We start from the raw sequence: 20,778 nt of genomic DNA on the forward strand, positions 1-20,778 counted from the left end.
CCCTACTGATTGTGTTACTGTCGATTTCCCCTTTTATGGCTGTTAGCATTTGCCTTATGTATTGAGGTGCTCCTATGTTGGGTGCATAAATATTTACAATTGTTATATCATCTTCTTGGATTGATCCCTTGATCATTATGTAGTGTCCTTCTTTGTCTCTTGGAATAGTCTTTATTTTAAAGTCTATTTTGTCTGATATGAGAATTGCTACTCCAGCTTTCTCTTGATTTCCATTTGCATGGAATATCTTTTTCCATCCCCTCACTTTCAGTCTGTATGTGTCCCTAGGTCTGAAGTGGGTCTCTTGTAGACAGCATATATACGGATCTTGCTTTTGTATCCATTCAGCCCATCTGTGTCTTTTGGTTGTTGCATTTAATCCATTTACATTTAAGGTAGTTATCGATATGTATGTTCCTATTACCATTTTCTTAATTGTTTTGGGTTTGTTATTGTAGGTCTTTCACAGAAAGGTTTTAAACCAGTGAGGAGTGAAGAAAATTTGGTTTTGGATCAACCATCCCTCAGCATGATAGTTACTTGTGCTTTCTTTATATTTATTCTATATGAAGGGGAAGCCTTTAGGCATTAAAAACAAAGCAGGTGCACAGGCAGAGAACAAATGACAATGCGCAATAATGTCAATGTTTAAAGACCAAGCTTTGGTCTTTAACCAAACAGAACAAGCTATGCATTCTAAGAGAAGCCATTCTATTTAAGAAAGGGGTACACAATTTACTATGCAAGGATACCAGCCTGCTCATCCTTGAGCCTCCCTTTCAGCCAAGGTCAGAGAAGGAAAACCAACCTAGACGGACATCAGCTTAGCAGTGACACAGTGATGATGCATGTTCCATTACCTGTCGGGGCCTTGGTGTCGGCTTCCCTGCTCTCCTGGTCCCCCTTCTGGGCCCACACGTGTACTGTGTACTCCACGCCCGGCCTCAGGCCAGTCAGGACGGTGCTGCTCTTCTCCTTCCCCACCGGAACCTCCCCGGAGTCTCCGTCAGCAGACGTGTAGCGCACCAGGTACCTGTCAATCACGGCCTGCACTGGGTCCCAGGAGACGGTGGCCGTGTTCTCTGTCACCCCGTCGGTCACCAGGTTTTGCGGGCTGTCAATTTCTTTAAGAGAGATGAAGGAGTGTATCATTTGCCAACTCTGTAATTCGTGAAAGGCCAGCACACAAACAACCAAAATGATGACCTCAACAAATTTCAGAGTCTGTTATATGCCAATGGTTTGGATAACTTAAGGGTTTAATTAAGCAAGTGGTCTGAAATTTCCAAGAATGAGCTATTTGCATTCAGACGAAGCCAATATTCAGTCTCAACTCTATAAACTTTTTCCACAAGTTGCCTTTGGATAAAAAGAATTCATCTTCATATACAAATTTCTCCTTTACCCTGGGTTTACAGAATATACTCTTTTAGTTCCTGGTTCCTTGTACCTGAAAGCAATTATATTTCAATAAATCTCTGCATCCTCTCTAATATTTTCTTTTGGAAGAAAAATATCCCAGAAGTAGGACCTGTCAGTTCTTTCCATATAAAACATTATATCTGAGGCCAGAGAAATGGGAGACTTTTTAAGTGAAGGTATTTGAGGTCTAGGCTGATAAAAATAATCCTACTTGTAGGGATTTTCTGTCTGGGTTTCTAGGCAGTTAAACTGGATTGAAACGTGGGCTACACTATTTCCTGGTTGCTAACTTTGGACAAACTGTATAGCTTAAGTCTTGTTCTCCTCATCGCTACAAAGAAGGAACTATCAATACCTACTTCTGGGTTATGGTGAATAGTACATGAGATATTGCACAGTAAGTGCTGAAATATGAGCTCTTTATTATTACTAATGTCACTTGAGGTATGAAATATCACTTTCTCCTCAAAAATATAAACTCTTAAAAAGTCAAAAAAACAAGGAATTGGGTGCAATGATTAGCATGCCCTTATGATCGTGTTTCAAAAACCACCTCCTTGAAAAACTGAGCTTTCTGTGATAGCAGCTGCATTTCAAACCTGTGCACCACCACTTGCCAGCTCGGCCAGGCCAGCTCAGTGGGATACACAGCCAAGGGAGGCCTTGCTAGAAGGAGCACAGGACACCTGACATGAAAGACACACAGACAGCTGACATGAAAGGACAAACAATTTACCCTGGGATTCTATGCTGGCTTCAACGCCCCAGCCTCATCTTTCCCTACTGCACCCCCTCACAGACCTACCCACCATAAACACCACTAAAGATGACATTATTAACATAAGTGCATATTAAGACATGACAGAAAACCAACCTGTCATATTCCCACACCTTTAGGTCTCTGCATATGCTGCTCCCACTGCTAACAGCGGCACATCCTTCTAGATTCCGTTCAGGGGTCACCTATTCCTATAGGCTAACATGACCCCTCTAACACCCACTTTTTTTCAGGTTCCCAAACTTCCAGGGTTATTTGTTTGCTCTGGAACATAACTCACTGCACTTTGTCTTTTTCACTTGTCTCCTCTACCCACAGGATTGTGAATGCCATATGAGCACAAACTGTGCTTTTACCTTTGTACCCCCAGAGCCTAGCTCTGTGCCTGACACCCCCAGCAATACCACACCCCAGTGGCTCCCCATGATCTGGGGTGCTTTACTTGCGCCATGCCCACCTGAGAAAGGGGAAGCCTCTTCTCCATTCCAACTTCCACTGTCTTAAAAAGGTTGACCCACATGCTCTTTCTTTTCATAGCACTCAAAATCCTAGTGAATGGAGGGCCGTGTGTAATATAAACCAGGAGCTGGTAATCTAGAGCTCATGGGTCAAATCTGACCCACTGCCTATTTTTATAAATCAAGTTTTATTGGAACACAGTCATGCTAGTTCATTTCCATAATGTCTATGGCTGTTTTCTCATTTCAATGGCAGAGTTGAGCGGTTGCAACAGAGACCTTATGGTCCCCAAAGCTGAAAATATTTACTATCTGGCCTTTTACAGAAGGTTTCCTGACCTCGACTTTAAACAAACTAGGTCTCACCATCCTTACTGTCAACTTCTCCTTCCCCTGGAGGAGACAAGGCCCATCTGGCCCCAGGAGGCTATGCAACACAAAGTGCTTCAAGGCCAAATGCAGATTAACATTTCTGTGCACTGAATGTTTGTGTCCCCCCACAAAAGTTTATATGTTGAAGCCCTAACCTCCAATTTGATGGTATTTGGAGGTGGAACCTTTGGGAGGTAATTAGGTTTAGAAGAGGTCATGAGGATGGGGGCCCCCATGATGGGATTAGTGCCTTCCTAAGAAGAAGAGGAGACCAGAACTTCCTCTCTCCACCATGTAAGGAAGAAGGTGACCATCTGTAAGCCAAGAAGAGAGTTCTCACCAATAAATGAAGCAACTGGCACCCAGATCATGGGACTTTCCAGGCTCCAGAACTGCTGGAAATAAATTTCTGTTATTTAAGCCACCCAGTCTATGGTATTTTGCTATAGCAGCCCGAACAGACTAAGACACATTTTAAGAAATAAGCATGACTATCATTTATGTAGCACTCTCTATGTCAGGCCTTACATGAATTAACTCATGTAACCCTCACACTAACCCAGTGATGTAGACATTCATATGCCCCATTTTACAGACAAGAATCTGAGGAACAGAGGCAAAGCAACTTGCCCCAAATCACTCAGCTAGTAAATGGTAGAGCTGAGATTAAAACTTGGACAGTCAAGCTTCTGAAACCATATTCCTAACCAATTATCAGCTTCTCTGAGCGTCTCTACACTAAGTGTCCACAAAAAAGGCCAATCAATAAGTGAATTGTTTTCTATGATTCCTGTCAAGTGTTTGGAACTTCAAGTGGACTCCAGGATTAGGCTTCTCTGAACTCAGGGACAGCGCCAGAGGAGGTTTTAAGCAGAAGGAATATCTGGGATACACCCCCATGCAGCCTCAGGACACCCGCAGGCCCCAGCTGAGCAGAACAACTGGATGGAGTAAGGGAGCCCTCACACTTTCTGAAAGCTTCAAGTCAGAATTGGTACATTTGGTAAATGTTGACTCAGGAGGCAAACCATTTCCATGGTCTGAAAGAGAGCTCCAGATTACATGCAACATGCCTATACAGTCACTGCAAACTGAGATGAGCATTCAAATTCACTGTCAGCCCAATGTTTTGAGTTTTAATGTCCAAAAAATGAAAATTAGAAAGTGTTCCTCTACTCCAAGGGAGTTGCATGTGGAATTCCAACCCAAATAAGTATGACCTTCTGTATCAAATAAAAAGGATGGTCTCTTTTGCTTGAGGTTAAAAAGGAAAAATTTCATAATTATGAAATTTGAAATTGCCTTTGCAACCCCCCCACCCACACACCTGCAAACGAAAAAGTTGATGCTAGGTGGGCATCAGCCTCCTGACTCAAAAATCAATCTTCTCCTTGCCATCAGGAAACCTGTTTCTTTAGAGATGGGAGACAGTAAGAATGAGTGAAGACTCCCATCCTTCTGTTACCTGTGAGGGCCTTGGTGTCGGCCTTCTTGCTCTCCTGGTTGCCCCTCTCAGCCCACACGTAGACTTTGTACACCTCTCCCGGCTTCAGGCCTGTCAGGACGGTGCTGCTCTGCTCCCTGTACACCGCTGTGTCCTTCGTCTCCCCGTCAGTGGAGATGTAGCGCACCACATACTTATCAATGACAGCCTGGACTGGGTTCCAGGAGACCATCGCTGTGTCTTCTGTCACTCGATCAGTGACCAAATTGGTTGGACTATCAATCTCTTCATAAAAATATATGAGAAAGAAAAAGTAGAGAAGGCATCTGGCTGGTCAAGATCACAAATGTTTCAAGATTGAGTGCATCTGGGTGACCTGGGTCCATAGTCTATGCAATGCAAGAGGCCCTCTCCATCATCTGTGACAGGTAGACAACTGGCCTCTGCTTGAACCCTAAGCTGAGAAAGGTCTTACTGATGGACTTCCATTTTATAATCAATGAGCACATTAGAGAAAACTCCTCCAAGTGTGGCCACTTAAAGTATTACTCCTTCGAGTATGTCTACCCTTGGTGGGCATATAGAATACACCTAATTCCTCTCCCTGGAGACCATCCAGCAATTATGCAAGAATAATTCTCATTCTCCTTCCTAATTCTCCTTTAATCAAACAGCTTTACCTCGCTAATTTATGCACCTATAAGTTAAAAAGTATTATATTATATTAATTATATTATATTATATTATAAACTTATATTATCAACTTCCCAACTTCCAACTTATAAAAACAATTATATCATATCATACTATATTATATTATAAATTTATATTATCAACTTCCCAACTTCCAACTTAGAGTTTCTAGACCTGGCACTTACATCTAAACATGCTCTTGTCTTTCCCTTTTCAGAGAAAAATTCCCAAAACTTAGCTCATTCATTCAACAATTCACTGAGCATCCATCCCATGCCATGGCCATGTAATGGCACTCAGGAATCACCAATTAACAAAATAGTCCGAAATCCCTGCTCATGCAGACTTTATATTCTAGAAGCACCAACCCAGAACAAAATGCCCTCCATGTCCCAGACACTTTACCCCCCAATAACACAGCCTCATCCCACAGTCTCAGAAAAATCCCTAAGTTTTTCATACTTGTCCCAGTTACCCCAGGGGCTCTCAACCTTTGCCAACATTGGACACCTACTAAGTACCACCACCAGAGGGTCTACTTCAGCATGTCTGAAATACGCCCTGACATCTCTATTTTAAAAACAAGTATGCAAAACTCTACAGGTTATTCTGATGTACCTCAGATGTTGAGAACCTTCACATTAAGCTACATCTCCCCCATTTTTTGCATATAATACATGTCCTGGATCCACCAATTATCCTTGTTATATTTTATCTTATGGATTCCATTTATAATTTAGTCTTTCATCCAACATGGCCACTTTCCTTTCCAGCTTCTTATCATTTGCAAACCATCTGAGTGCATCCATCAAGGTCACTAATAAAGATGCTTGCCCTGAGAACCCTACTTACAAATAGATCGGGATCCTTTTGGTTAAAGACACACAAAAAAGTCTCTTACTCTCAGAAACCTAAGCATTTTTCTTCTTCCCCATCCTGTTGTAGTTCTCTTGGCCAAGAGTTTTCCAGCAGAGATGTTACAACTTTACATAGCTACATTCTTTAACATCAGCTACAATGCACCTTTCTTAAGCACAGTGGCCATGTTTTATTTGTGTGCAAGGAAATGAAATACATTCCATCACCAGAGACAGTGCATATTTTATTTAATAAATCAACTGCCATTTACTGACCACATATTAAGTGCCAGGTGCTTTTCATACGTTACTTTAGCAGACTTCATAGCAACAACATAAGGCATTTATCAGATTCTCCATGTACTAATTGGGGAAATTAATAACGGTTACCATTTTTAGATCACTAATTATATGCAAGACTCAGAGAGATTAGATAATTTGCCCAAGGTCACACAGATAGTAAATGGTAGTCCCTGACTCATTCTTTAAACAATCACTGAGTGCCTACTTGGAGCTGGGGACTCAGCAGTGTTATGAGTTGTGTCCCCCGCCTTTTGCAGAGGTATATCTAAGTGCTAAACCGAAGTACATCAACATGTGACCTCATTTAGAAATAGGGTCTTTCTAGAGATAATCAAGTTAAAATGAGGTCATTAGGGTGGCCCTGATCCAATATGACTGCTGTGCTTATAAAAGGGGGAAATTTGGACACAGAGACAGACACATACAAGGAAAGACAAGATGAAGACACGCAGGAAGAAGACAGCCGTGTGACTGCAGCGCTTCATCTACAAGTCAAAGAACGCAAGGATTGCCAACGAACACCAGAGGCTGGAAGAGACAAAGAAGGAACACCTTGAGCTGTCAGAGACAGCGTGGCCCTGCTGACACCTTGATTTCAGACTTCTAGCCTCTATAACCGTGAGACACTCAATTTCTGTTTTAAGCCACCCAGTTTTTGGTACTTGGTTATAGCAGCCCTAGGAAACTAATATAAGCAATGAAGAGAATAAAGACTCCCTACCAGGGAGCTTACATTCTCCTGGAAGAGCCAGACAATAAACAAGTGGGGATAGTATTGGGAAGCCCAATAGGGTAAGGTAAAGGAATTAGAAAGTGAGGAACAGAAGATATTTGTGATTTTAGAAGGAAGGTCAGCGAGAAGGTAACAGCTGAACAAAGACTGAAATGAAATGAGGCATTGGGCCACATGCAATCTGGGCAACCTCATTCCAGGCAGAGGGAGCAGCAAGTTCAAAGACCCTGCTCCACGTATTTGGGGAAGAGCAGGAGGCCAGTGCATCTGGACAGAGTAAGTGAGGAGGTCGAGTGGCTGGAGGTGAGGCCAATGAGGTGAAGAGGCAAATAGATGCCTTTGAAAGTCATTGTAACAACTTGGCTTTTGCACTGAATGAGATGAGAAGCTTCTGGGGGGTTTTCACAGGAGAATGACATGATCTGACTTGTTTTATAAAAGGACCCCTCTGGCTGCTGCAGAGAGTACAGACTATTGCAGGTCAGGAGTGGAGGTCACCTAGGAAGCTGCTACAACAGTTTATGTATGAGATGACAGGAACGTGGACAACTGTGGCAGACGAAAGTGGGTTGGGGAGATTTCAAAGACAGAGCTGCCAGAATCTGCTCATGAATTTGATGTGGGCTATAATGACTTGTTGGTTTGGGTCTTTAGCAATTTGCAGAAAGGAGTGACCATTTACAGAGATGGGGAGATCTGAGGGAGGGCAGGGTTTGCACATCTTTTCTTAGAGATAAAAAGCACATAGGAATGAACGTGAGATGAGGGGCTACCTCTGGGGATTACACAATTTAGCTCTGTGGCAGCCACTATAATACTCTAACATCTAGGAAAGCAGAGATCAGAAAGATGAGAGAATGACCCTCAAAGAAGAAACTGAATGTTGTCTTTCCATCACTTTCTATGGATTGAGGCCAGTCCATCCCACTTGGCTGAACAGGGATAAGCTGCCACCAGTGATTATGGGAACCAATTCAGGAGAGTATAGATTTCTGACACAAGGCCTGATTTCTGACACACAGCCCTGAAGCTCCTTCCCCCGCCAACAGTCCCAGAAACCCCAGGAATGGAGGAGAACCAGGAAAAGACATCTTGGCTATGAAGAGTGAGAAGGTAGGAAGGAAAAATAGAATCACACCATGTCAGGGTTACAGAGATCAAGCCCAGAGAGGAGATGGGACTTCTCCAAACCCATAAAGCCAGTGAGAGGCTGGGCCAGCCTGGAACTCAGGACTCCCTGCCCCTTTTCTCTCAACTCCCTAACAACAACAACAACTTAAGTCAGTAGGAGGCTCTTCAAAGAGCTGCTCTTTTTTTGATAAATTTCAGGATGGGAATCAGACGCCAAGATACAGATGTAGAAGGAAAGCCTCAGTGATATTGTGACCCCGCACGATACGCCACATCATTGGAAGAAGCCAGCTTAGCAGGACCAAAACCTCCCTCTCTGCCAGGAAGAGAGGAACAAAGCCGTGGAACAAAGCCTTCTGGTAGCTGCAGCAGCTGGCCAAATCCTACAGGAGTCCCAGCAGCAGCCTCAACTGGGAGACAGGCCCTGCCACCCCAGCCCCAACTTCCTCCTCAGGCTGCAACTTCCCACCTGCTGGACACCAGCTGCCCTGGTGGGACCTTTCTCAGGGCCACTGAGGTTAGGGAGATTTAAAACAAGATTTAAGAGGCTTGATAGGTAGGATTCACTTTTGAGTGCACGTATTGGAATAAAGGTAAGTCCCATGTCAGAGATTTAATTTACAAAACTGAGGATACAGAAAAGGCTAATTAAGAGCTCTAGACACATCAGGAAAGATTATTCCACTTTATAACAAGATTCACCACAGGATTGGGTAGGGCACGGCTGTCCTCAGTCTATGCTGGCAAACCCAACAGCACGGGTCCACACTCCAACCCATGGCCACAGGCATTAGGGACAGCCTTCTCCATTCACAACCACCACTTGTGAGTCACCCAGTTGGCGTAGTGGAAAATGGAACAACCAAGGTCTGAAATCCATGAGGATATTATGGGTTTGGAGGCAGAGATGGGGGACAGGGCCTATGCTACTGGTTTGAAGGTGAGTTCACGGAAGAGGTGCCTCTGGACTATAGTAGCTATGCTTTCTCAGGTCTCCTATACTTCATTGTGGCAATAAAATTATTCAAAAGGCACCATTTGTAGAGAATGTACACAAAGAGATCAACCCACCTTCCTGCTATCCTCTAGCTTTGCTTCTGGAAAGCGAACCTAAATTCAAATGCCATTCACTAGTTCACTCTGAATCTCCTAAACTTTGTAGGCTTCAATTTTCTCACCTGTGAAACGGGAATAATAATGCTTACAATGCTTTTAGAAGGACCGAATATAATGTTTATGAAGCCCCACGGTACCTAGAACACACAAATGCTAGAGATCCTCATTGTTTTTCAGCTATTGGGTGTATGTGTGGGGAGGCTGTGAGAGACAGGAGTTCTGAGTGTTGACAGGAGCTCATCTTGAAACATGAAGGAGTTTGAGAAGGAAAGTTTTGGGGGCTGGGCCATTTCAAAATGAAGCATTGTGTTTGGGAAGGAATAAAAAGCGAAAAGGATAATAAGAGTTGCCAAAACTTCTATTTCTTAACATAGTCTAAGGGGAAAAGTTCTGAGAAAATTGTTAAGCGAATATGCTAGGCTCTATGCTCTGCTGTGCATGGGAGCGTGGGAGATTATAACAAAGCAAGCGGTCCTTTGTTTTAGACTCACCATGGAAAGGCATGACTTATAGACATGATTAAAAAATCATAATCATAAAAAAAATAAGAGAAGGGACTTGAAACGCATTTAGTCCAACCTTTCATTTTACAGATGGAGAAATGAAGAAAAAAGGGATAGCATCACCTCTTAGTTAGGGGCCTGCCTCTCTTGTCATTTGATGTGAAGTGGCTGTAACAGTCTGATGGAGGAGTTCAGGGACATTTCTCCCTGGAGACACTGGCTTGGCCGGTGCTTGCTTCTCCGGAAACTGATCTGTTTCTAAAGCCTTGCCTTTCTAGAAGTGCCTTTCAGTGCACTTTGAGTACATTAACAGGGTGAGCATTTCCAATCGACCCTTTCACTTTCATGGTATTAGTTCCACTGAGTGACTCGTTAAATGGAAAATACCTGAACTGTGCCATTTCCTCCCTGCACATGCTTATGCCATTCTTATATTCCAGTGTTTTTCCATCTCATGGAATGCAGAACACCTGGAGAAAAGAGAGATTCTTTTTTTTTCCCCCTTACATTAATTGTCTAGCCAGGTTTGAGAGTGCTTCCTGACCTTAGAAATTATTGTGTCTTTTATTTTCATGTTGGTAAGACACATAACACAAATTTATTTGCAATCCAATAAAATATCCCATCCTGCTTTTAGAATAGTATTGACAATAAAAAAACATTTCTTGAATGCTCAACTTCTAGTTGGCATAATATGCTTGAAAGGTTAACTAGCAATTCAAGGCCATATGTAATTAAATGCTCTAGAAATTCAAAGGCAAAGATGGCTGCCATTTAATATTGTCCGAGAAGGCCTCAGCGGAGCAGCTAACGCTGGAGATGACCCAGAAGGATGAGTGATATTACTGCTGTGAGCCCCCGAAGGGCAGGGACCAGAGCTCATCATCTTTGGAAGTATCTAAAGGGCTTGTGTCTCTAGGACCCAATAGTACTCTGCAATTAAAGTTTGTTGAACTGAATTAATTGATAGCTAGAGATAACAATGGAGAATTTCCTAGGCAGGGGTAACAACATGACCAAACCCACGAGGTAGAGATAAGCCTTCTGTGTTAGGGAGCCCCAAGAACAGTCCAGCTGCAGGAAGGCTTCCTGTTGGGAAGTTCTGAGAACAATGGCCCAGGTTGGAGGGGTCCACAGAGGCCAAGACAAAAGAAGTCTATGTTATCCAAAGACAATGAGGACTCACAGAATTTTTTTTTTTTTTTAGTTAGGGAGTAAAAAGTATGAAAATTAACCAGAAATAATGGACAGAGAAGTAAAAGTAGGTGGCATTTTAGTTTTGGGTCCACCAAAGTGGACATCCTGGGTTCAAATCCCAGCCCTATCATTTCCTGGCTGGGCGACCTTGAGCTTAATTTCTCCAAGCCTCAGTTGTCTTATATGTGACTTGGAAATAATAATAGGACCTACCACACAGGATTATGATGAGAACTAAATGAGATAATTTATGAGAAGTGCTTAGTGGTATAATGCCTTGTGCATGGTAGGCTCTCAATTAATTCACAGCTAAAGAGAAAGGCACTAGAAGCAAGGAAGGACTTGCCATTTTCTAATTCACCAACGTGTTTCACTAGTTCACCATTCATGCAGGCTGCACAGTCTATACTGTATGGTTGAAAATTAAAGTATCTTTTATAATTGCCCAACTCTATAACTCTTTCACACTCCAGATATGCAACCTATTTGGCAGCTGAAATAGTGAATTCAATTCTTGCACCATCTCACCCTTATTCTCACCACCCTAACCAGCTACTGCCAGGACTGAACTGAAAAGAACTACGAAACTTTTCAAGGAAGTCTCAAAACTCAAAGATCCCTTCTTTGCCAGCTCCAAGGATTAGCCTCTAGTGGGTGACTGTAGGCTCTAGATCACCACCTCCCGATTCGACTTGGCAGGAGCACAGGGTGACCACAGGAGGCTCACAATTCAATACAGGCTCAGCACTGCCTAAAAACTAAAACTTACATAGGATATCTTGCATATATAACTACAAGGATTTCAAATTCTTTTCTGATTAATAAATTACAAACTTACTGTCACATGTTACTCATTTATAGCAACGTTGGTCATTGTATATTTTCTCAATCTGCAGACGCTAAATCTCTTGCTACTCCCATGTGAAAGTCTTTAATATCTTTTGACATTTTAAAGCAAACTCCCTGAGTGTGTTTGCCATGAAAACACCACAGGAATGACAAGAAAAAAATTATAAATCACCTGTCTTAAGTAATGTGGAGCTGTGTGCCTAGGTCCAAGATAATAAATGCCTTAAAAAAAAAACCCAGTGATTGAAGCTATTAAAATAAGCAGAAAGGTGCTGGAAATGGCCTTTCCCCTTGACTCCAGGATCCTGAAGAGATTTTCAACGGCAAAACATATTTGAAATAGAAGAAGTTTGCTTCCCCTCTCCTGCCCCCCAAAAGATGTCAGTACACAAAGAGACAGGCTGTCTCTACACACAGATCCCAGAGTTTTTATCCAAAGAGGAGTCAGCCAAGAAAATATCAGAATACAAACATGAGATGCATTCATAGTGCCTCCCCGTTGTTCTTACCTGTCCTGCCATTCAGGAGAAGCGGCTTGCCCTCGAGGTCTCCCCTCATGGGGACGACTGTGATCTTATATTCTGTCCCGGGCTGCAGACCTAGAAACAAGCAGCCAGTGCTGGGTGTGAGTACAGGCTCCAGACCCTCGAGCCCCAGCACTGCTCTTCCCCAGGATTTCTCCTGTGAGGGTGTGGAGAGGGCTAAGCTTCTCTCCTCAAGACTATAATCTACCTAAGGCAGCTAAAGAGCTGCAGGACCAGTGGAATACAAGGCATCACTGCGGAGCTTATCAGTCATGAAGCGCGGGCCAGAGCGGATGAGATGAAGTTAATGGAGTTCCAGCTCCTTCCTTGGACCACTGAGACCTTATTTCCCAATTGTATTTACAGCCCAAATGTTTTTCTGCTCCCAACAATCCTTTTCCCTCAAAAGTTTCTTTCCTCCCCATTGTAATAATTAGCTTAATTTTCCCCTCTTTATTTTCTTTGCTTTAATTTTCCCTTTGTTTTTCTTTTTTCTTTATCTTTGTTTGTTGTTTCTCTGTAGTGGCAACTTGAATGATTGTTCCTCATGACACAAATATTCAGACTCTGGTGGTGAACTGTGGGCAAACAGCAGCATGTATGAGGCACACACGTTATTTGCCACCGCACAAAACATTGAGAACTGCAAGATGACCTCTCAAGACAGAATGCAGGGAGTAGATGGCAGGACAAGGCCCCAGAGGAGGACTCACTGTGGAGCTAAAAAGCCTCAGGGCCCCTCACCTGCACCAGCCCCTTCCAAGGCCATGTGCTGAATTGGGTATTCGTGCTTGTGTATTACTTTTCTTAAAGAAGACACTGAAAATTGTACAAACTTCAGGTGTCACAAAACATTACCCAGCCCTACGTGGCCCCGTTCTGTTTGCAGCCGTCTGATTTCCAGCTCTGCCAGAGTTAGCTCCGTCACCTGGCATAGGAGCGCCCTACCCTAGGCCGCCTAGCTCAACTCCTTCCACATATGGCACTGAACAAACCAACCTCAGTCAACCAATTTCTCTCTCTCTCTCTCTCTCTCTCTCTCTCTCACACGCGCGCGCGCACACACACACACACACACACACACACACACAGTTCTTCCAAAAGGAATGTCTGTGTCCCACCCCGAGACACAGACAGGGGCTTCCAGAGGGTTAACTGACTAGGGAGAACATTTCGGATGTGTAATCTGTTACCCAGGTGCTCCAAGCTTCCAGAGGCAGTGCTGGAATGCTGGAGCAGAGACCTCGGGCCCCCAGAGTGGGCTCACCTCTGGGAGTTCCCGGGTCAGTGTTCAGGTGATTCCCAGGGCCCCAGGACCTTCTGCGCACACCTGAGCGCTACAGATGCTGGTCCCCTCTGCACACACTGTCCCCGCCTCAGCATCCACCAGCAAACATCTCACATCCCCAGTGTTGGCTCTTACCCGTGATGTCATATTGGCTCTTGGGGTCACTGCTCTTGGGCACGGTGACCTCGGCCACCTCTTGCCCTGTCAGGGGGCCATACTGCAGCTTGTAGTATTCCACCTTGGTCGGGGGGTTCTCCCACTCCACGTGGAGGGAGTTCTCAGTCTCATCCGTCACCCAGGCAGTGCCAAGCACAGCAAGATCTAGGGCAGGGGCCAGGGAGGGCAAGAGAAGCAATGAACAGCAGGGGCCCGCAGGTCTGTAGCAAGACACTGGCTACCAGGTCAGCTCCCTTTCTTGACACACTGAAAGCTGGCTTCAGCCCCAGGACACAGTCCTTAGAAGGTGTCCCAGAACTACCGAAGTAGCAAATAATTGTTGGTTTTTACGTTGTCCATGGAGGATAGACTGTCCTTTGGGAAAGCCTCTCCCCCATCCCACCCCATCAGATGCCATGCAGTCCGCCCTGTCCACGCTGCTGTGGCCAAGCCCTGAACCTCGCCTCCTAGGCCAGCCAGCCAACCCACTCGGCCAGGGTTCACACAGCTCTGAACTAAACACTCACCCTTTAGCTGCAGAGCCCCTGCCCACAGAGACTCAACCTCAGGATGAGAAGCTCAAGGCCCCTCCAGGTAGAGTTTGGGAAATGCATTTCCAATTTTCTGGAGTGTAACACTGGTAATACAACCAGCTCTTTCCTCAGTCTCCCAAATCACAGCTCCTTCCCCTTCTCTCAAATTCTCCTATAAGGATTAAACACAGGCAAAGCTATAAAGTAGGAGAATTTTAAGTTGGTCCTTCTGAGCATTCTTCCTGCACCTTCTACCAAATTTTAGCACCTCCACCAGGTACCTGGTGTCCTCAGCTGCCCCACCGGTCCATCCTGTGAAGGAAGAGAGTTACTGTGCACATTTATTCATAGTAAAGTACTTTTTTTAAGAGAGTGCAGTGCTTTATTTTATTTTATTTGTACTTTGGCCACGCTGAGCCAAACCCAGGCCTCTGCAATCCCAACCACTAGACCACCAGGGAACTCCCATAGTAAAGTATTAATGGCTAAATGTTCACCCCTCCACTCAGAAAAAGATGAAAATATAATGCTTATTACAAAGGAATGGATCGCTGATGTGGCTCTGTGGGAAGAACCATTGGGTGGTGTCGAAGAGGGGTCTGGGGTCTCTGGGAATACTTTGAGTTCCAACGTCCATATCCCAGGCCAATGTCACCTGGCCTGAAGTTTGTAACAGGAAAGACAAGCCCCCAGACTTTCAGCCTCACCCCTTCCTCACCTCCAGTGCCTTGGTTCTGAAGGTGTTCCCACCAGACTGACTGACCCCTTGTCAAGGACGTAGGACAGAGAATTTGGGCATCAGTCAAGGGGTGAACTCTACGCTTTCAAGGTCCCATGGCTCTGAATGTTTCTGATTCCCTCTGTTATGGATAAAGAAGCTCACGGAGCGTTTCCTCTGAAGCACTCCTGCCCAAGCTCTGCCTTCTACCTGCCCGCCTCCAGGTTGTTCCCTCAAAGATGGGAATTCCTTGAGGGAATAGGTCAAAAGGCGAGTAATGAAAGTGACTCAAGGATTACAGAAGGGGCCCTACATGGCTCACAAGTGAAAAAGCAGGATCTTAATGAAAATGTTCAAGATGATTATGGGGATAAGTGTCTCTCCGGCTGAGGCTCCCCCAGGAGCAAACCAGAATGGGTTTCACTTGAATCAGATTAGAAAGACAACTTCACAGTCACAGGATTTTACAAGTCCCTAGAGCAAGAAGCCTAGAGGGGTTGCTAAGACTTTCAGAACAGGTGTCTCGGCTCTTCATTGAGAGGCTGTGAGCACCGTCCTGTCTAAATGCAGAGGCAGCCACAGACAAAAATGGGGAAAGAGGGCTCCCCTGGTGGCGCAGTGGTTGAGAGTCCGCCTGCCAATGCAGGGGACACGGGTTCGTGCCCCGGTCCGGGAAGATCCCAGATGCCACAGAGCGGCTGGGCCCGTGAGCCGTGGCCGCTGAGCCTGCACGTCCAGAGCCTGTGCTCCACAACGGGAGAGGCCACAACAGTGAGAGGCCTGCGTACCGCAAAAAAAAAAAAAAAAAAATGGGGAAAGAGAAAAGGAGCCCGACAGCTGGGAGCTGGCCTGGCTCTCACAGGTAGGCCTTAGTGCTCTCCTGTTGAACATAAACAATTCCACAGGACATCAACAGCAGACAAGGTGCTCTGTGGCCATTCCAAATTAAGACCAAACGAGACGATTCCAAGATCACATCTGCACCCAGGCAAAACATGAACGAAACGTTGTCCAACTCACAGAAGTGACTAAACATCCTCCCTCCTGACTGGTATGAGTGACTGTTCCTTTCTTACCAATGACAGCTTTAGCCTCCATCTAGTCTGCCCTCTTTCTGTATAAGATTCACTAAGATACCAATCAAAGGATTACCCCCAGTTCCTGACAGCATGCAATCCAAAGCAAATCCCTGCTTCCTTAACTCTTCCCCCAAATCACCTAATACAAGCCCAACTTCTACACCAGTCCCCTCTTACACTGTCTTACTGAGACACCCATGGTCCCCCATGGTGTGTGTGCTCCGATGCTGCAACCATCAATAAACCCAACTTGTTCAACTACAGGGGTGCCCTGAGGGGTCTTTGGCTGGAGGGCGTTGACAAAGGCAATCACAAATTGCCCTCCCAAGCATGACAAGTCCTTCGTGGCTCTTTCCAACACTGAGCTATCCCTACCCTATTCTACCCTTACCACCAAAAAGGACAGGCAGTCTGATGATTCTCCAAAGACACTGCATGTCAAAGGCCCATCCACCTGGATGTCCCTGGATTTTCCTCAAGAGTTTAGGGCAAGATGGAGACAGCTCATTTTTATTAGCATCTAGGACAGTGCCTGGCACATAGTAAATGTTCAATAAAGTATGCTGAAAAAAGGAATGAATCCGAATCACTCAAACAACTAGGTTTCTCCAAACCCTTGAAGATCTAGGCTGCCTCAAGTACTTCCATGAGAAAATAAGAATTTCTAAAGAATAAGCAATGATGCTTGTCCTTCCAAGCATTTTGATAGCATTTAGTGGTGCCCTGGAGACTCCATCCCTCCAGATCCATCCTCCTTCCTGCTCTGTATCCCAGATTATGACCTCTATGAAATGCATTAGCCTGGTTCCCTGGACCTCTGGTTTCTGGTCATGTTCAGCCATTGAGAGTCACCAGAAGAGGGCAACTGATCTCCTCACTCCCTCCTGGTGGGGACACAGTAGACTGCCTGCATCCCTCTACCATCAGGCAGCCCTCTCCTAAAGTCCTTTCTGGGTCTCAGTACAAACTTCCATCCCCTGCCCCTTCAGACTGGGGTGGATCCCCACTGATGCTAGTCCTAGAGTGTTTCATCCTCCAAACCCTACCTATACCTCTATAAATAACCTCTTCATTAAACCTCCTTCAGCTACCCTGTTTGTACCCTCTCTTTTCTGCTGAGATGAATCTAATTGATACAGGTGACTTCAGCAGACCCCCATCCATACCAGCTTGATCTTGCTGAATGGTCACAGTGGCTCAGTGAGGGCCTACGGATGCAGGTGTACTCCAAGGCTGCTTGTATGTGGGTGCAGGGCAATCAGACCTCACTAATCTCAGGGATGGAGAAGATGCTGTGAGCCCCAAACCAGCAGGCTCCATCACTGGCTTGGAGGACCCAATAATCATGGAGGAAAGAGAGAGGAACAAGAATGGAGACTTTTCTTCGGAACCTAGGATTGCAGCAGCTATGTTTTCCAAACCCCAAATCAGGGCAATGGCCTGGGGTAGTAGAAGGGTACTTGTGGGGACAATGGAAGAAAATGCTTAAAACAGAGCCTCTACTGGGAGACCTGGGGCATCCGGCTGCTTCCTCACCTGTGGTGGCAAGTAGATGCTGTGGGCTGCTGGAAATCTCTTTCTTCACGTTGCGCAGGGTGACTATGTACTTGGTTCCAGGCAGCAAGCCAAGGATCTCATAGCTGTGCTGCTCCTTGGGCACTTGGATCTGCTTGACAGAGAGCTCCTTCCCCAGGGGGTAGTAGCTGAGGAGGTAGTGGTCCACCTGGCTGGAGGGCTCCCAGCTCACCAGCAGGGAATCCTCTGTGCTTTTGAGCAGCTGCAGACCCTGGGGGGCGACCACTGCACACAGAACAGGAAGAAGCATGCAGACGGTGAGGAAAGAAGGGTGGGAATCCACAGCCAATATGTATTCATTGAGCACCTACTTTATACTTAACAATATGACGGTGGGTGTGGAGGATACAGAGCCTGTGTAAGGCACCATTGTGGACCCCCAAAAGTTATTATCTAGTTAGGAGTTAATATTGGCCCCCTGTGTTGCCAGAGCTGCTCCAAGTCTTTGTTCAAAACCCTCCAACCTCCACGTTTAGCAGGAGTTAACACAAATCGTTAAATAAAATGGTCCAGGGATGAGAAAGGAAGCTACAAACGAACAAAAAAGATGGAAGCAGCTGGGACCAAGATGGTGAACCTGACCTTTGACAGACCCTGAGTTTCACTCTACACTTATTTTACTATGTTAGCATATTAAATGACACACCTACCAGCAGCCATGACTGGGACTTTAAGGACCAAACAAGGATGAAAAGAGAGTGGCTCCCCACTCCCTCGAAAAAGTACTGCTCCTTCTCAGGTAAACTAAAGCATATGCCTCCCCACCGTTAGCCTCACTCCTACTCCCTTTGTCTTTACTCATTAGGATTAAATCTCTCTTGCCAGGTGTGCGAGATGTTGATCTGTGAACTTAGTTCCCATTTCTCCATTCTTTGGCCACTGAGCAAAGCTTGTGCTTTGTGGATTTCAGCTCAAGTTTTGTTACTGGCTGCTAGAGCCAGAACCCTCCCCTAACCAGGCAGAGAGCCTCAGCAGGGCTAGGGCCCGAGCAGGGGCCATAAGACTTCATTCAGTAACACCCGGGGCCATAAGACTTCATTCAGTAACACCTAACACAGGCACACACCATCAGGTAAGACTATGGTCCTCAAACCAGCAGTATCAGCATGGAACTTGTTAGAAATGCAAGTTCTCAGGCCGTCCCTCAGACCTGCTGAACCAGAACCTGCGGGAGGGGCCCAGGAATCTGTGTTTTAACAGGCCCTCCAGGGGATTCTGATGTAGGCGAAAGGTGGGGGGGTGCCCTTCTTAGGACAAAAGGTAATTAATGGTTAAACGGTGCCGTGGGGACCGCCGGGGCAAGTTAAGAAGAGAGGCGGGCCAAGGCGCATCTCTGCTCTCACCCTGGGCGCAGTCGAGGCCTGTGAAGCCCTCCTCGCAGTAGCACTCGCCCGCGTCGCAGAAGCCTTGGCCGCTGCAGTCGCCAGGGCAGCGCCGCTCGCTGCAGTCCTCAGACGTGAAGTCCTCGTGGCACTGACAGACGCCGCGCACGCACACGCCGTGCCCGCTGCAGTTCTCCGCGCAGGCGGGGTAGGCGCAGTCGGCCCCCACGTAGGGCTGCTCGCACAGGCAGCGGCCGTCCACGCAGCGCCCGTGGCCGCTGCATGCGCCGGGGCAGGCGGGCCGCTCGCAGTCGGCGCCCTCCCAGCCCTGCTCACAGTGGCAGCTGCAGGTGTCCGGGGAGAAGGTCCCGTGGCCGCTGCAGTGGTGACTCAGACCTGCCCGAGAGAGGAAAACAGTCAGCTGGGACTTGAGGGCTTGTGAGCGGGGAATCTCCTTCCCTGGGGCCCCTAAGAGCAGGCTGGTGATTTCAGGGTCCTGCACGGCTCTTTCTGTGGAGGAGGGTAGGGCCTATGGGGAAGACAAGGAGTCTGCCTTTTCCAACCTAGGCCAGAGGAGGACCTGCGCAATCTATTGATATATTTTATGCCTGAATAGCCACAGGGACCACATTTGCCTTTCCCTTTTCATCCCGAGTGCTTCTTTGACTTCTCTTGGTTCCTTCCCCTGTGAAAGGTGCTAATTGTTTAGTACCTTTCTATGAAGCCGCCTTAAATGCTCCAACCTGGATGTCAGCGGGCCAGCTTACACTAAGGGACAGGGCTCCTGGGCCAGGCATCAGAGCTCCAGGCTGGGTGAGAGCTTGCCTTGGTTGGAGGGGGCTGGACCTAGCAAGGCTGGGTCCTTGGGAAATGATCCCAAAGTGAAGCCTGGAAAAGTGGACCTGCAGAAGCTATCAAATAGCCCAGTCTCATTATGGGGGTGGCAGACGGGAGAAGGATTAACCAGGCTCCCCTCTCTAACCCCAGACAGCAAGAGGCAATTGGAGGGCGGGCCAGTCAGCCCTGTCTCTTCACCAGCCCCAGCTCCTGTCTCAGAACACCCTCTTTCCTTCCTAAAAACTTTAGACATCAAGGTCCCTCAGGGGCAGTTCCATGCTGTTTTATTCATGACAGCATCCTCCGTGCCTAGTTCTGTGTCTGGCTTATGAGAGGCGCTCTTAACGGTAGCGATTTCTTCAGGCATTAAAATATATGCCAAAGTATTACTGGTTAGTATCATCTGGATCAGCCTGGCCGTTTATGCTGAAAAACAAATGTGGTGATGGGGGGACTCACTATTTGTAAAATCAAATTGTAGTACTAGGGGCTTCCCTGGTGGCGCAGTGGTTGAGAGTCCGCCTGCCGATGCAGGGGACATGGGTTCGTGCCCCAGTCCGGGAAGATCCCACATGCTGTGGAGCTGCTGGGCCCGTGAGCCATGGCCGCTGAGCATGCGCGTCCGGAGCCTGTGCTCCGCAACGGGAGAGGTCCCAACAGTGAGAGGCCCGCGTACCGCAAAAAAAAAAAAAAAAAAATTGTAGTGCTTTATTACTGATAAAAGAGTTCACGATTTTCTGCCTAATGGCCGGGAATCTTCTGTATATCATCCGTAGTTCTCAGAACTAGACTAGCTGATAGAATTCTCCTCAATGGACAGTTGAGGAAACTTAAGGAATTTGCCCAAAGTCACACAGCTAAAGAATGGCAGAACTGGGATTTGTACCCAA

General features: G+C 46.3%; 1 protein-coding gene across 1 annotated transcript in view; it reads right to left on the minus strand.

Moving 5' to 3' along the window:
* TNN (tenascin N) overlaps positions 1-20,778 on the minus strand; it is a 53,020-nt gene that overhangs the window by 31,496 nt on the left and 746 nt on the right. The window contains exons 2-7 of the mRNA XM_029230064.1: positions 19,073-19,447; positions 17,691-17,954; positions 13,804-13,989; positions 12,366-12,455; positions 4,496-4,759; positions 861-1,124 (exon numbers count right to left, since the gene is read on the minus strand). Coding sequence (XP_029085897.1) covers positions 861-1,124; positions 4,496-4,759; positions 12,366-12,455; positions 13,804-13,989; positions 17,691-17,954; positions 19,073-19,447 — 1,443 coding nt within the window. The remainder of the gene's footprint in view (positions 1-860; positions 1,125-4,495; positions 4,760-12,365; positions 12,456-13,803; positions 13,990-17,690; positions 17,955-19,072; positions 19,448-20,778) is intronic.

The sequence above is a fragment of the Monodon monoceros genome, unplaced genomic scaffold (genome assembly GCF_005190385.1).
Source record: "Monodon monoceros isolate NGI ecotype Baffin Bay Population unplaced genomic scaffold, NGI_Narwhal_1 Super_Scaffold_18, whole genome shotgun sequence".
NCBI lineage: Eukaryota > Metazoa > Chordata > Mammalia > Artiodactyla > Monodontidae > Monodon > Monodon monoceros.